Here is a 15,357-nt window from a genome sequence, read left to right as displayed (position 1 = left end):
ATACGCTTATCTGATCTGAGCAAGGTCACTGTCACTACTGTTGGCCCAGCTTTATAGACTTCACGATATATAGAACACAAACTCTGAATAATTTAGGAGCCATAAAACACAAAAGAAGAAAAAGACGTGTAACGTGAAACCAAAAACGTAACAAAATCGAAATTCTGTCGAGTTGAGCGAGAAAGAGTCATCAAGGGGCAATTTATGGCCAACTTGACCGAAACATATGTGCTAGCGGGTAGCTGGGGAGTGGTGGAGTGAAAGCAATTTACCATCAGGTAACCGAAAAACCACTTGACTGGATGCTCATTTTATGCAAATTAGTTTTAAATGACAACGCAACGAGCAACGAGGCACAAAAAGTTGTTACATAAATTTTGTTTTGCTGCTGAAAAATAAATTAAATTAAATGAAGTTGAAAACTGCGACAAAAGGCAATGCTCTTCCCTCTTCCACAGTCCGATCTCTGTGGGCGGGCAGTGTCATGATAAATTTCAGTGAACCAAAAATATTTTGTTTATTGCTTGCCAAAATTTATGTAAAATAGCTTAAAATGATACACGCACAATGCAATGAAAATATTTGCGATGCAATTTTCTAAATAAATTAAGGTCACAATGTTAGGTGGTAGCGCAAAGATTTAGTTATTAGTTCGCCAAAAAGTGGTTTTTTGTGTTTGGCTAGTCCAAGGAGGAGCTGTATGTGCGAAAAATGTGAAACGAGATTTTGATTGAAATTGAAGCGCAAAGAATTTAATTGAAAGATAGTTTTTCCGATAGCCACCGCATGAAATTGCAAAGAAAATCTCTCTCTTTTGGAGAGCAAGGACTACGTGATCTCGTTTCCCAATGCGACGATGCCTGTCTACTCCTGTCTGCTCTGTTAGCGCTCCAGCTCCTGCTGCCATTGTCTTGATAGTCGTAGATGCAACGTCCCAGGCCAAAGGTGACGTGACTCGACTTGAACGTGCCACACATTAGCGGCAACAGCACCAATAGCAACGTAAACACACATTCAACCGTTTCTGTGCTGCTGCCGTCTCATCCTCGAGCATCATCATCCTCATGCATGCATTCCGCATCCTCATCCTTATCCTACTTGCTCCACGAAAAGTGGAAAATCGGGTTAGCAGTGCCAAAAATGCAGACAATGGCAGCAGCAGCAGCATCGATGAGACCGACAATAGCAAACAAAAAAAAAAAATAACTAAAAATACTAAATCAAAGTCATCGATCTCGAGTTACCCATTGCCGAATGAACTTCGCCATCCGCTGATCGTCGTAATCACTTCTTTTCCACCGTCTTCAAGCTGGCCGTAAGCCGAATCTGAGCAACTGTTTGACCACGCCACTTGCTATGACCCATCTACATCTCATGGCATCTTATGTTTATGTACATATACTCGATGCTTACAACTTGGACTACAGGGTATGAAAAACTGACTGTGACTGCAATAAATCAGCAACAAAACATTCGACAAAACCTTCTTCTACCCGGTAAACCTTTACCATTCCACAAAGTGCTTCCACCCCGTTCTGCCCTTTATAACCATTTGTTCCATTTTGGTAAGTTGTGCGTGTGTGTGCGCCCAGGTCGTTTGGTTAACACAGATTTAAAATTTATAAATTATGAGCATTTGTTGTAGCAAATTGAAATGTTACGCTGCCAGCTTATAGAATATGATTCAACTGTGGTACTATATTGAAGGGCGTCTTTAGAACGATTCTGTTGGAAAAGAGATTCAACAAACTGTTAAAGAGAAACTGTTTGACGAAGTTTGTGATTGGCGAAATTAAACAGAGTATTGATCAGGTAAAGTAATTTGCTTTAAATCCAAGTTTATTGATTTCACTTTGGATTTCGCTATGGGAAAATAAAATTTCTAATTTAAAACAAAACAAGCTTTTATTTTACTTAGTTTTAGCTTGCTAATCAAAGTGAAACATTTGGCTTTTATTACCGATTTCATTGCTCGTTGCATTTAGTCAGTTTTAATCCATTTAACTGCCAACTCTTCGTCCTTGCGTCCCTGTCCCTGTCTAAACATAGTTATCTACTTATTGAAAGTGCAACTTCATTGATTGCTCTCTCTCGCTTACTCTCACTCTGTCAGCTACTTGCTTACTTTTCTTTTTCTCTTTTTGAAAGTTAGCAGACAAATGGCAATGATATGGCACTTTTTACTCTTGGCCAAGTAGTATTTGGCATTTGGTATTTACTCTATGACCAAAGGAAGTGATTTGTCTTCGTTCGACCAGCCAATAGTCGCAGTATTGGCTGATTGACCCAATTAAAATAGATATTAAAATCAACAGAAATTTTTCCGATGTGTTTTATAAAATAAAATTTAATTTATGTGAAACAAAGCAGATCAAAAAATAATAATGTATGAATAAATAAAATTTAATTTTTCTTAAAAACCTGAGAAATTGTCACCCAGCTAAACGGAGGGCGTGTCCTACCCTTATCACTTACTTAACTGAAAACCTGAAGAGAGACAGCCGCAGGTACAGTGGCCTGAAAACATTTTTAAATACTGTGAACTATATGCAAAATTATCCCTGCTATAAAAATAAAGTCTAATGGATGCATTGCTTTTGTTATCATCGGTGAAAAACTTCTTAGAAGGGAGTTTACGATAAAAATTATCGGACAAAAATTAAGGACATCATTGTCCTTATCTCAAAGGTCCACTAGCGGCCAATTTCAGACCACTGTGGGGACATTGACAACTACCAAGCAATAATGCTAACTTGGCAGGCAAAGAAAATGCGCAAGAAAAACGGACAAAAAAAAAAGAAGGAAAAAAAAAAAAATAATACAGTTTTGTTTGTTTGTTTGCCCAAGTCGCTCATCCTGAGCGAGGGTCCTGGCCAGCCACTCCTGCTCATGTTGTTGTTGTTATTGTGTGGCATATTTGAGTGTATTTGCACAAAATACGTGAAATTACGCGAAAAGTTCAGTCTGTTTGTGTCTGTCTGTCTAATGTCCTTCCACTCCTCGTGCTGTAGTATCAGCTTCTGCCGTTTGCCCTTCTCTTTTTTCTCTGTCTCTCTCTCTCTCCTTCTCTCTGCGTCTCTCTCTCTGTATCTCTCTCTCTCTCACTGCTACTCCAGGCAGATCGAAGCGACAAGGCGACGCCACAAAGGTCCCAAGGATATAGGCCATGAGGAGGCAATGGCAGGCGGAGGAAGTTACTAAGTGAATGTATGAAATGAGTGGCAAAAGTTGCCATTTAATTTTTGTCTGGCCTTTGGGAAAAAGACTGCAAAATACTGAAAATTATTCCGCAAAGTCTCACATGGAAAACAAATGAATATTTATGCATTTTCTTAAAAAAAAAATGTTTGATAGAAAAAATACTCTACATTACATATGTACATAGTTACTGAACGACACTTTTTTATATAATTTGAATTGTTTTAATTTAAAAAAAAAAAAAACATTTTTTCATTGCAAAATTTATGTAAATTGTGCAAAATTAATTGAATTATCATAGCAATTATAAACAATTTTACTTTTTCTCTCATGAACAGGCAAAGGACGAAGAAACTTTGTAAATGAGGGCGTCTATGTGGTGGTAGTATACGCCGAAAACAAGTTAATAATCCGCTAGCGAAATTCCAACAAAAGCAAAAACGGAAACGGCATTTGTCATGCAGCTGGGTCCATTTATCAGTTGGCATTTAAAAAGCCATTAAAACTGAATCCGGCAACGCTTCGCAAAAATATATACCTATATATTTATAAAGGTATATACATAGGTGAGGGGTTGTGGGGTTTTGAAAAATATGAGAATTTTCCACGCTTTTGCAACTTCACAGGAAGCAGCAGCAGCCGCAAAGGCATCGACATTGGCAAACCTGCGGGACTCCAGTTTCTGTTTCAGTTCCTCGACTGTCCAATTGCCAATTCAATTCATAATTTAAGAGGCAACCGATTGCCGTGCCCGCCTCTTACCACCTTCCACCAGACCCCTCTTCACAATCTCTTCCTTTGGGCTCTCCTCTTTGGCTCCCTCATAGACGGAGTCCTTCAGCAATAAATTAATATAAAAATTCCTTACGCTCAGCCAATAAAAAAAAGCAAGAAATGAACATTTTATCGCTGAGGCCCACACAGCCAAAGCCCCCTTCCTCACCTTCTGGGGCGATGCTCTTGTTTTGAACAGATCGAGATGTCTGAGATGCCAGCACATGGTACAGAGTTTGCTTTAGACTTTTGTTCAGGTCAGAGACATTTGTGGTATGCCCAGCAAATGCTTTGAACCAATGAGGGACATTAAAATGGGCAGTAGGAATGCAACCGAAATGAATAACGGTTACACTATGGACCACTTTCGTTACAGCGGTAATGGCTTTTCCTTGATTTCATTAGAAATCGATTGATCGATTCATCATAAGAAAATGTAATGTTTCCTTGGGCCAAAACTTATTATCGAAATAATTGGAAAAAATCTGCTGGCAATTTCCACAAATCGTTGCATGCAATTTCATTTCCGTTTCCTTTTAATTTTAATTTCAATTTCAATTTCATGTAGAAACACATTTTCTGGAGGCTAATTGCAATCGACATTTAAATTGTTGCGGCCATCGATTAATTTTAAGGCTTTTATTTGAATAAGAAAAAAATGGGAGAGACGGAACGAGAGAAATAAAAAACTTTGTCCCGCACTCGACGCAAAGTTCAAATTTGGAAAAGATCTGGTAAAAAAAAGTTTTGCATGTGACCTCGTTAGCTTCGGCAAGTCTATCAGAAGAGACTCAGCAGCAGAGAATCAGAGGAGACGCTAGAGGGATACTTTGGGACTTGACTGGCTGCCAATGTGGTCGTTCGTCGTAGTTCTGGCAACTTTGTTAATGGTTTTGTCATAAATTTTAATTCGATTGCATCAGTTGTGAGAGCGAGTGCGAGTGCAAGTGCGACTGCGAGTCCTGGAGACGACCCGGGCATGAAAAATGCATTAGTTAGAACTTGAAGAAGTTTTTGATAGTGTGGTTGCACGCAGACTCTGACTTCATGGCTTGCTCCCATACACCCACACACACACATGAGCTTGTGCCCCTTCGTCTGTAGACTCAATTAATTTATGCAGTGTGATGTAAAGTTTTGGTCTTCTTTAAAATGAGCATGAAAGCCTGAACGCTCAGCTGCAATTCCAACGGCCACACAATTACACATGTGGAGAAAAAAGATAAAATCTGCCCGATAGATTGAGGTGGCGACTTTAAATTACCCCTTACATACTTAAAGCTTGTGCGAATGCAACATTCGATTCAACAGGTAGTTAAAAATTTCTCTATTAAAACAAATCTAGGCAGCATTAACCTATTTGTTAATCGTTTTTGCTTGATTTGCGCGATTACCCAACTATCCTAGTGTATATCATTACAGGGTATGTGGAAGAGAAGCTGACGTGCAAGCAGGCTTAATACAGCACAAACAGACAATGGCCATGGATGGAAGAAAGGATCGTCGAGAGCCGCAAGCGAGGAAATGCGTTCAATTAATGAATTTTAAATGCGACGGCCATTGTTACACATACGGCACACGGTGCGTATGCGTAACGGCGGGCGATATTTGCAAGTCAACCACCAAGCCAAGCAAAGCCAAGACCAGACAAGACCCAACCAAACCAAAACGGAACAGAACATAACAGACAAGCCAAGCCTGCAGCAGCATCAGCAGCAAGGCAAATGAAGGATAAAGGACATTGTGGTGCCATTATCTTTTTGTGTGCAGCTGCCTGTTAACCAGAATGTCAACCAACCAAAACCAACAGCAACTTGCACAGTGGTTGAAACGATTTCATTTATGCAAAATTTAAATCTTCCACATTATTTTTCTTTCTTATCATCTTTTGTTTTCTTTTCTTTAGTTTCGTTTTTCTTGTCGTCGTCTTTTGTTTTCTTCGCGGCCTCGGTCTCTGTCTGTTCGGCAGCTTTATCTCCTCCCAGATGTTCATCGCATTTCGTTTTCTTCTCCTTTTGCATGTCCCTAATTTTAAAAAGTTGCATTAATCAATGACTATCGTCTCTTAGATTGGGTTTTATATAGTTGGTAGTGTTATCATGCTTACTTCTGATCATACAATGAAATGGGATCAATGGTTACATTGGGTATAACAAATTTTGGAAATTTAATCATCTCATTTTGCCAATCATCACCGCCGCCAAAGTGTCTAGCCAAACGTTCGAATTCCTGATTTATTTCCTCCTGATATTCGGGAGTCGGTTCACTTGGTTTCCCATCCGGATTACGCATACGATACTCACGAGTTTTATCCAGAAACAATCGATGTATCTCATCTTTGGACAACACAGGGGCCCTTAGGGATATGGAGCGTGTTAATTTGAGGCGTAGAAATTGTAGTGATTTAAGCATGTTTGTCTGTTTAGTTGTAATATCAAGAGAGTTTTGTTTATACTCCGTTTAAATCTATTTCTCATGTGAAGTCTCAGTCAAGGTGTACTACTACAGTATGTAGGCTCGATATTTTTGATGTCACTGTGCCGACTCTTGGGTTGCGTGCGTGAGTTGCCTGCGTGAAAAGGACGCTGGTACATTAACTACAAGGATAATGCCGTCTGTACGTCGTGCGTCCGTCATGAAAAAATAACAAGAAAATACCAGGCATGCCGTTCATTACAGCCCTTTTACAGGTGCTGCTGGTTGCTGGTTGCTTCTGCCGGATCCACGAAAGACAAGACATCCGTAATGTTTTATTGTTGTAACTGTCGCCCGACGCCATAATATATAGTCAGTATGGGTAGGGGCAGGCGCAGTGGGGAAGGTAGGTCGGTGCAGATGATAGCAGCATATCCTTTTTGAAGCTCCAACCTTTTCTTCGCCGTCGACGTCGACGTCGTCGTCTCGTTTTCAGCCTTTTGAGGAAAAAATGAAGTGGGCAAAAGACTTTCTGGGCATTTTCTTTTCTCATTTTTCGGAGCCGTCTCTCTCTCTCCTTCTTTGTGTGTGTGTGTGTGTGTGTGTGTGTGTGTGTGTGTCCACGTACGTGAGCAGCGCTCTGTAGATGATATTTAAGGTAGCTGGGAAATTATGTAAGCTTAAAAGCAGAGTTAGTCCTTCTTCGCATGTGTCCTTGCTCTATCTTTTTTGCCCTTTTGTCTGCGTTTGTCGTCTTCCGTTTTAACAAATGTTTTGTTAGCTCACAAGTTTTCCGTTTGCAAAAATTATGCGGAAACGGAAGCGACAAAAGGAAAACCACAATTGAGTGAGGTGAAACGGTGTGCAAGTGTGCGAGAGTGTGGCACGTGGCACACACACACACACTCACGCATACATACATATGTGAAACTGTGTCTGTGTGTGTCATCAGTTTGAATTAGGACTATTCAATTTTCATTATTAAATAATGCCAGCGAGCGAACTGCTGAGGCGGGAACAAGACGAGTCAAGGGGGTGGGAACAAACTATTTGCCATATGTTTGTACGTGCCGCTTGATAAAATTAAATGCACAGAGGAATTTATGACCCTTGCCGTACAAACACACACACACACACACACACACATACGACGCCCCTTTCGACTCCTGCCCTGTGATCTCTCCCTGAGTGGTTGCGCAAATAGTGCGTGTCCTTAAGACTGAAACAGGATGTAGACTAAGGCTAAGGTAAAATTGTAATTAAATTTGTTCAAAATCATCTGAAGAACTTCCTGGCCATAAATCTCTTGGCCTTACCCTGAACGAGGGCTATTGCAAAAATTTCACGATGGTCACTAAATTACATAAAACTCATTGGTCCATTGGGAATAAATAAACATACATACATACTCTTCGATTTATGTGTGTTGGCTTCAGTCTTACGCATGGCAACAGGTTTTTCGTTTGGGCTTATAATTGCTAAACTTTCTCAATGACCCTCGTCATTAAATTTATTGAGAATCATTTCAAGAGCTTTTTCCTGGTCATAAATCTTGACTAAAATCGATCGATAAATCAAAACAAAAATTCACATAATTTTTATCGCTTTGCACAATTTTTGCATATGTCACAAATCACGGCCTTTCGATGGCCCCACACTCCATCTCTTTCATTTTCTCGCTGTATCTCTCTGTCTGTCTGTCTGTCTGTCTGTCTGTGTGTGTGCGTGGGTGTATCTCTACGTTTCGCGTTTCGATTTTCAAGTTAAACGTTTCAATAAAGTCGAGCACCTGTCAATAAATCGAAATTGCCTCTCATATTATTTTTATCGGCTCCGTTTCGTTTACATTGCACACGAACAAGCTGCTTCACATAAGCATTGCCTGAAGCCACGCCCATCTGCCATCCATATCACATCATATCCCCTCATCGCCCCCTCTTCTATGCCCCACTCTATGGACATGTCCCTCCATGCTCCATGCTCCATGCTTACTCCTACCAAAGCCACGACCTTCGCTATCTTTTGCCCATCATCTTCTTCCAGTTGAGCGCTTCTGCGGGTTTTGCTCAGTCTTTCTTTCTTTCTTTTCGTTTTCTCCCTTCTTGTGGCTTTCAGTGATGTTTTACTTTTTTTTTCCTTTTTCTAGATTTTGTTTTATGCTTTTGTCTCAAGTTTTAATTCAGTTTTTCGGTTATTTCTCTTCTTTTGTGTGTGTGTGTGTGTGTGTTTTTTATCATTTCATTTCGGGCAATCGAATTGTGGGCAGTTTTCATGCACATTTCGGTTGGCTTTAATTAAAGCATCTTTTGAAGTTCTTTCGCTGTTGCCGCTGACTTAATCCACTTGCGCTTAAAAGCGACAAAGTGAAATTTTTAAGAGCTTGAGCCTTATGAAAATTTAATAAGCATTGCGTCCTGGCACTCTCGATGCCGCCAACAACAACAACTTCGGGGATGGCTGCAGGATGACGATGAGGTGGCAGGAAGATTTCGTATAATGAGAGTAAAGAACGCCCACGCTCCTGGCCCGTTGCCCTAGCCCTCGCCATTGCCGTCCGCCCCCTCCCACATGTGTCATGTAAAAAGATTGTTAAACAAGGCAGCACAAGAAGAAGACGACGGCGGTAAAAACGGAGAAGGAGGCGGAGACGAAGCAGCAGAAGCTTAAAAATGAAATGCGTTTCTCGTTTTCACAAGACATGCGTGAAGATGGAGGGGAAGGAAGGAAATCGGAGTGTGTGTTAGCTGAGACCAGAGAGGCACAGTGGTATAATATACGTACATATGCAATAAACAATAGGTATATATGTACATACACACGTAAATTAAATTTTACAGAAAAAATATATCGAGATTATGCACTATAAAGTCTTAACAATTACATACATCATTTGATATGAAAAATTGACCTTTTAAATTTATACTGCCCCTTTCCGTAATTTTGATGCTTAATATCCTCACCAAATACTGTGTATCCGATAAAGAAGTTTTTCTAATGCTTATAATCGTTTCAAGGAATCAAATTTCTGCAAATTGAATATTTAAAAAGCTTTAGAAATTGAAATTCTATTCAACAATAATACAGAATGCCCATGGTCCGCGCTTTTGGCCTTGCTGGAAGACATTGCTCCGCTTCCAAACAAACAAGCGAAATATTATTTACGAGCTGTCAAATTCCAGTTAACATGCTTTATAACGAGACCAAGGACAACGACAACGACAAAGAGAACGAAGTGTTGTGTGTGCGGTGGTCGCATAGTTGGCAGATTCTGAGATACAGTTACAGTTTGCAAAAAAAACAAAAAACAAGACAAAAAAAGGAAAAGCAAACAAAATTGTGCCGCATCGCCGTCTCGCCATGTCTAAGGATGCGGGCAACAGGCATTGGGCATAATAAAATAAAAAGCATAAATGAAAACGCAGGCCAGGATGACTGGATGGCTGGCTGGATGGATGGATGGATGATATGGTAGGCGCGCGGGATGGATGGAAACCACGAAAAATAATTTAAATTTATGTACTTCTGTGTATTTATTTTGTGCGTTGCTTTTATTTCCTTTCCTCATCGTCGTTGAAGACTTCTCGTTCGCACTTTCTTTCGTTTTGTCTCTTTCTCTCACTCTTTCGTCTTCCGACTCCTTCTACGTTTTTGTCTCGTTGCCTTCTTCCATTTTCTTATTCTTATTCTTCTTCTTCTTGATTTGTTTTCCTCTGCAGAAAGCATTAAATTCAATTTACGTATGTGCGGATAAGAGTGGGCGTGGATACCCCAAACCTGACTCTACCTTCCATGCCGACTGACTGCCTGCCACTCAGCGTCAGTTACATATAGCACAGACATACACTCTGTCACACAACCTTACATACATACATACATACATAAATACATACATATGTATGTACGCATATCTTCAAGAGCAAGCATCTTCAATGACGACCTGTTGTTTTTAAAGAATTACTTAACATCGTGTGGGCAAAAGTGATTAATCAACATTTTCAAGCTGGTTAAAAAGAAAAAAATAGAAAAACCCCAGTGACCTTTGAGCATCATTTCCATGGCAAATAAACGTCAGATTCCGATCTAAAAATATTTCACATATGTAGCTCACTGTCTCATTCTTTTCTGTCTAGTTTATTTTATTTTTCGCTGTGTGGCTGGCTAAATTTAACCAAAAAGTAGCAATCATGTTACCGTTATTAACCAAAATACACATAATACAATCGTAATTCAATGGAATGTAGTATTTCATAGAATTTCAACGAAGGCCACTTGAAACACATAGAGAACAATGTATGTATTTGCAACCGCGAACAAAACCCATAAATGTCCTTTTCCAAAAATTCCTACTTCAAAATGTGGAAGAATCGTCATGTCTATAAAAGTTAACAACATCATTAAATGACTATCTGTTCTTAAGAACAGGAATAATAAAATTAGAATACACCCGTAAAGATCACAGCTAATGGATTACTAAAGTAAATCACAATTTGGATGTTCAAAATACGCTTAAGGGAAGAGAGCCTGACAATTCGTATTCTTTGGTAGGGAATTTTAACCCCGAAGTTTGCTTATTACATGCATCCTTTCATTTCATTCCAGAGCGTTTGTTGTTGGCATTTTTCACGCTCTGTTGGAGCTGCTTTCGCTGCTGCTACTGCTGCTCCTCTTCTTCCCACTGCTCAGTTCATACTTTCCTCTGCATATATGTGTGTGTGTGTGTGTGTGTTTGTGTCTGACAATGCGTGTGCCATCTCTCGACAAGTTTTCTCAAAAAGTGAGACAAGTGGAAATCCGTTAAAGAAAATACGTGAAAAACAGATAAAGGAGATGGAAATGGCAGCAACAGCAACAGCAACGGCAACGGCAGCAGCGACACAGGCAGAAACGACATCGTTGGCAGCAAATAAAAATTAATTGAAAAATGTTTATCAAGGACTTTCCAGGAAAAAAAGAAAAAAAAACGATGGAAAACAACTACAAAAGCGAGAATCTGTATAATACATATGTACATATATGTTTTATATACGCGAAATGAGAGATGAGAGCTGATAATTGATGAGAAAACACAAAATACAATTAAAATTAATATATTAAAAAAAAAAAAAAAAAAAAAAAAACACTGAAAATACACAAACAAATGACGAAAATGCATCTCCTTCAGTTCATTTCAAATGCAGCGTGCCGAACTTTGTTGCATATGCCACAACACTCCGCAACAGATCATCATGAATTTGAATTAAAATATTTCGCCCGGGCAAAATATGCACACGAAAACTAAAAATTATGCAATGCATTAAAAATTTAACAAGCGCTTATCCGCTTAGTGCAACGCCTGAACGCCACTATGACCAGTGCGGCATCGGCGGCGCCGCGCGGCGGCACGCAAAAAACGTGGCTGGCATTTGCACAGGAGAGGGGCTAGTGCCGGTGATGAGGTGACTCGCTGCTTCTCATTGTTGTTGTTGTTCTTGCTGTTGCTGCTCTGTCACTTTTAATATTAAAATTTTTGACATTTTCAACAGTTGACGGCGGCGACAAAAGCCGCTCCGCGCCATTTTGCGCCACCTCTCGCTCTGCCACCCTCTATCTCGAACTACCACTTAATGCAAATTGGGCAGAAATAATATGCAAACACAAAACACAACACAGTACAGGAAAATATAGCCTAATTGGCTGCCAGATCGAAAACCGAAACCGGTGAAATTGGATTGGACAATTTAAATTTTACATACAGGTATAAATTATATAGAAATTAATCAGACATGTTAGACAATAAAATAAAGCCGATAACAGAAAAGGCTCATTATAGTCAGATACACTGGCAGGAACTTTGCCCCGTAAAGTATGCAATAAGCACAATTCGCTTTTTGAAATATGTACTCAAATTTTCAATCATTCTATGGATACTTCTTGAGAGAAGTATTCTATGGACACTTCTTTATATTATTATAGATATTTAGATGTGAAGTGAGGTACCTTGACAAATTAAGTTTTATTGCCCCAAATCGCTGTACCTTAGTGTTATAGACAGTTGCTTGATTGGGGTTAAAATATGTAGATGAAGGATTTAACAGCGACAAAATCGTTAAATCGCATTTACTCTGACCTGATATCTGGGTTTTGTTGATTGTACCTTATTAAAGACCAGAGAAACCCTTATGGGTTACGAATTCAGTCAAGGTTTTCGGTTGATAAAGATATCTTTAACATTTAAGTACTTCTATCCAGCTAACGGAACACTAAGCTTAGTATTTTCATTCACTTCATCTCATTTACCTTCAGCTCCCCTACTTCCAACACTTTTCTTTCCCTCTTCTCTTATTCTTATTCGCACCCCACTTGCTCAATCCTAGCAATAGCTAACTATTAAACAGCAGCGAGGACTTTTGCCAGGACAAACGATTTGTACTTGTTGTTGCTGTTTGTGCTGCTGCCACGCCCCTGCCATTAGTTTCGAGTCTTTGTTGCCTGCTGCTTGTATTAATATTTAGTTGCATTCAACTTTATTTGCAGTTGGCAAATGTTTTAACCCTGCAAGGAAGAAAATGCGGTTGGTTTATCCCCTCACACCGTATTTTCCGCTCCTGCCTACCCATCTTCCATGTGTTTTTCAAATGCAACAGATGCGCCAAATTAATGCGACCATTAAATTGTATTAGCGTTGGTGCAAAATGTAAAGCGCATTTGCCAGCGTTAAGCAGCAGATTGCTTTGGCTTACCAAAGGGTCGCCGGAGGAGGTGCAGGAAGAGGATGGGATGAGGAGTGTGTATCTAACTGTAAATGCATTCGCGTTGTATTTGCTGCAAATTTGTGTGTGAATAAACATGAGAGTCGGTTGCATTAATGCGCAGACAAAAGCCAACGTCGAACATAGAATCCGCCCACGCACTCAACATCCCGTCGCGTTGCGTCGCGTCGCATCGCATCGTTTCGGCGTGGCGCGGCATGGCATGGCGCTTGCACGAACGTACTTAGCATCGACAACGGATTTAAATATTCCCAACAGTAGAAGATATAGATAGAACAGCATGCTAAAATATACAATATCTCAGGCAGAAGCATCGGCAAGTTTATGTGGCAAGCCACAAACTAAAAAGCCACAAATGGTCACGGGTGTAGAGGGCTCTGCTACAATGTGCCACATAAGACGAGATGGCGATGAAATTTGAAAATTTCCAACAGTTTTCCAAGCGAATTCTATTCACAAATATTTTGATATTTGACTTAATACAAAGTGCAAATTTCTAAATGATAGCACTTTTCCATCCTGAATAACCAACCTGACTACGACCATGGTAAGCCAAACATTTTGCTCATTTTTGCCATAAAATGTAGCATGTTGCTTGCCGTGCTGCTTTCTCCCTGATTAGTGCAACTTCAACGCGTAACAAAGCAACCGAAATACTCAAATTTCCGTTCTCTCTTCCTTTCTCGCTTTTAAAGAGTCTTTTGCTTAAAGAGTCGATAAATATAGCGACAATTATTATCGATAATGAAAGGTGCTTAAATTGCGTATTCGACTATCTCAAGTAGTTTGTAAATGGGGCTTATGTCCGATTCGGGTAAGGCTTCTTAGATTATCAAACATACATTCGTTCATTAGTTTGTGTTTTTGGGGTACGGGTGAATTAGTACAATGAGCAGGGAATTTGAATTAGGCGAATACAAAAGACTACGCTAATTGGCCTCTAATTGGACCAAAGAACAGGCTGGTGTGTATTTCTAATTAAAATGCATCCTTTTGGCTATACACATGCATGCGCCTCATACATTGCGGAAGGAAGGAGGGCAGCTTGTTGCAGCTTTTAAGCAGCTTTTGTGTAGGGCTCAGAAACAGGTTATCCCTTTTTGCACATAGTTGCATTCTATATCTGCATCTGAATCCATATCCATTTTTGTTTCTCGAATACAAAATTTGAATTTCTACCTCTTTCCAAATTGTATATCTCTCCTAATCAGAATGAAATCCAATAACCAATTAGAAACAAATAAGCCCTTCCAAAACAAAAGAAACCCACTACTCTCCACACCACCCCTGTTCACACATGACGACGATGATGATGATGCTAATGATGATGATGATGATAGCAGCAACTCATCTTGTTCTGTCTCTTTCTAATGGTTGCTCCAAATTGTTTGCTGGTCTTTCAGGTTGTAAATGCTTGCCACTGTATCCATCTAGTCATCCAGTCCAGCCTGGGGATCTCTACCATATTCAACCTTCCCCCCACCCTTTTCTCAATGCGGTCATAATTATATTAATGAACACACTGCACTTGCCTCTCCACTTTTCGCAGTCCTCCCTCTGCCATACCATAATGTAGCAGCTCCCCAAATATATCAAATGTATGCTACCTGCTACCCGCAGACAGAAACAAAGCAATGTTCATATATTTGCATAGGAAAATTAATGCCATAATTATTTGCCACACGGACAAACAATGCACAAGATGTATGCAATATTGAGAATGTCTGTTAGTAGATGTTGATATGTCCTATTCAAAGTTGGGGTAAAATGAAGGGGAGCACAATACCCAAATGGCTAGATGAACAGATGTAATACGAGATATCTTTGCATTTAATTTGATTCACCGATATCTGCAGCGATTTGCTCATTAAAACTACATATAAATGACTTATTAGTTGTCATGATTTTTGGAAAACCGATCAGATCAGAAATGTAGAATAGTCAAATGCATATGGCATTATTATTTGAGATTAGATCTCTAACTTTTTGTATGTATGAAATCGTAAAATATTAGAAATTGACAGCCCAATTGTATAATAACGTATCTGCATTGGGTAACCCCCATTCTAATAGTTTAAATTTAACTATCAGCCGCTGTCCGTTGCATTCTCTTTCTCTCTTCCTCCCTTTCACTTTCTCTCTGTGTGCTTCTGTGGTTTAAGGCCGTTTCTGGGCTGTGAAATATTTTGGATTCACTTACCGCCTGTTTTGTTGTAGTTGA

General features: G+C 39.6%; 2 protein-coding genes across 6 annotated transcripts in view; both read right to left on the bottom strand.

Moving 5' to 3' along the window:
• Con (Connectin) overlaps positions 1-15,357 on the bottom strand; it is a 151,387-nt gene that overhangs the window by 77,365 nt on the left and 58,665 nt on the right. The gene's annotated exons all lie outside the window — the stretch shown is intronic.
• On the bottom strand, positions 5,837-6,434 carry ATPsynCF6L (ATP synthase, coupling factor 6-like). Its single transcript, XM_068293099.1, has 2 exons — positions 6,080-6,434; positions 5,837-5,997 (listed from the first exon to the last, which is right to left on the bottom strand). The coding sequence occupies exons 1-2, from the start codon at positions 6,382-6,384 to the stop codon at positions 5,838-5,840; spliced, it is 465 nt and encodes a 154-aa protein (XP_068149200.1). The 5' UTR covers positions 6,385-6,434; the 3' UTR covers position 5,837.

The sequence above is a fragment of the Drosophila tropicalis genome, unplaced genomic scaffold (genome assembly GCF_018151085.1).
Source record: "Drosophila tropicalis isolate 14030-0801.00 unplaced genomic scaffold, ASM1815108v1 contig_694, whole genome shotgun sequence".
Lineage (NCBI taxonomy): Eukaryota > Metazoa > Arthropoda > Insecta > Diptera > Drosophilidae > Drosophila > Drosophila tropicalis.
The sequence above is the reverse complement of the archived record's forward strand: the minus strand, read 5'-3'. Positions and strand labels throughout refer to the sequence as shown.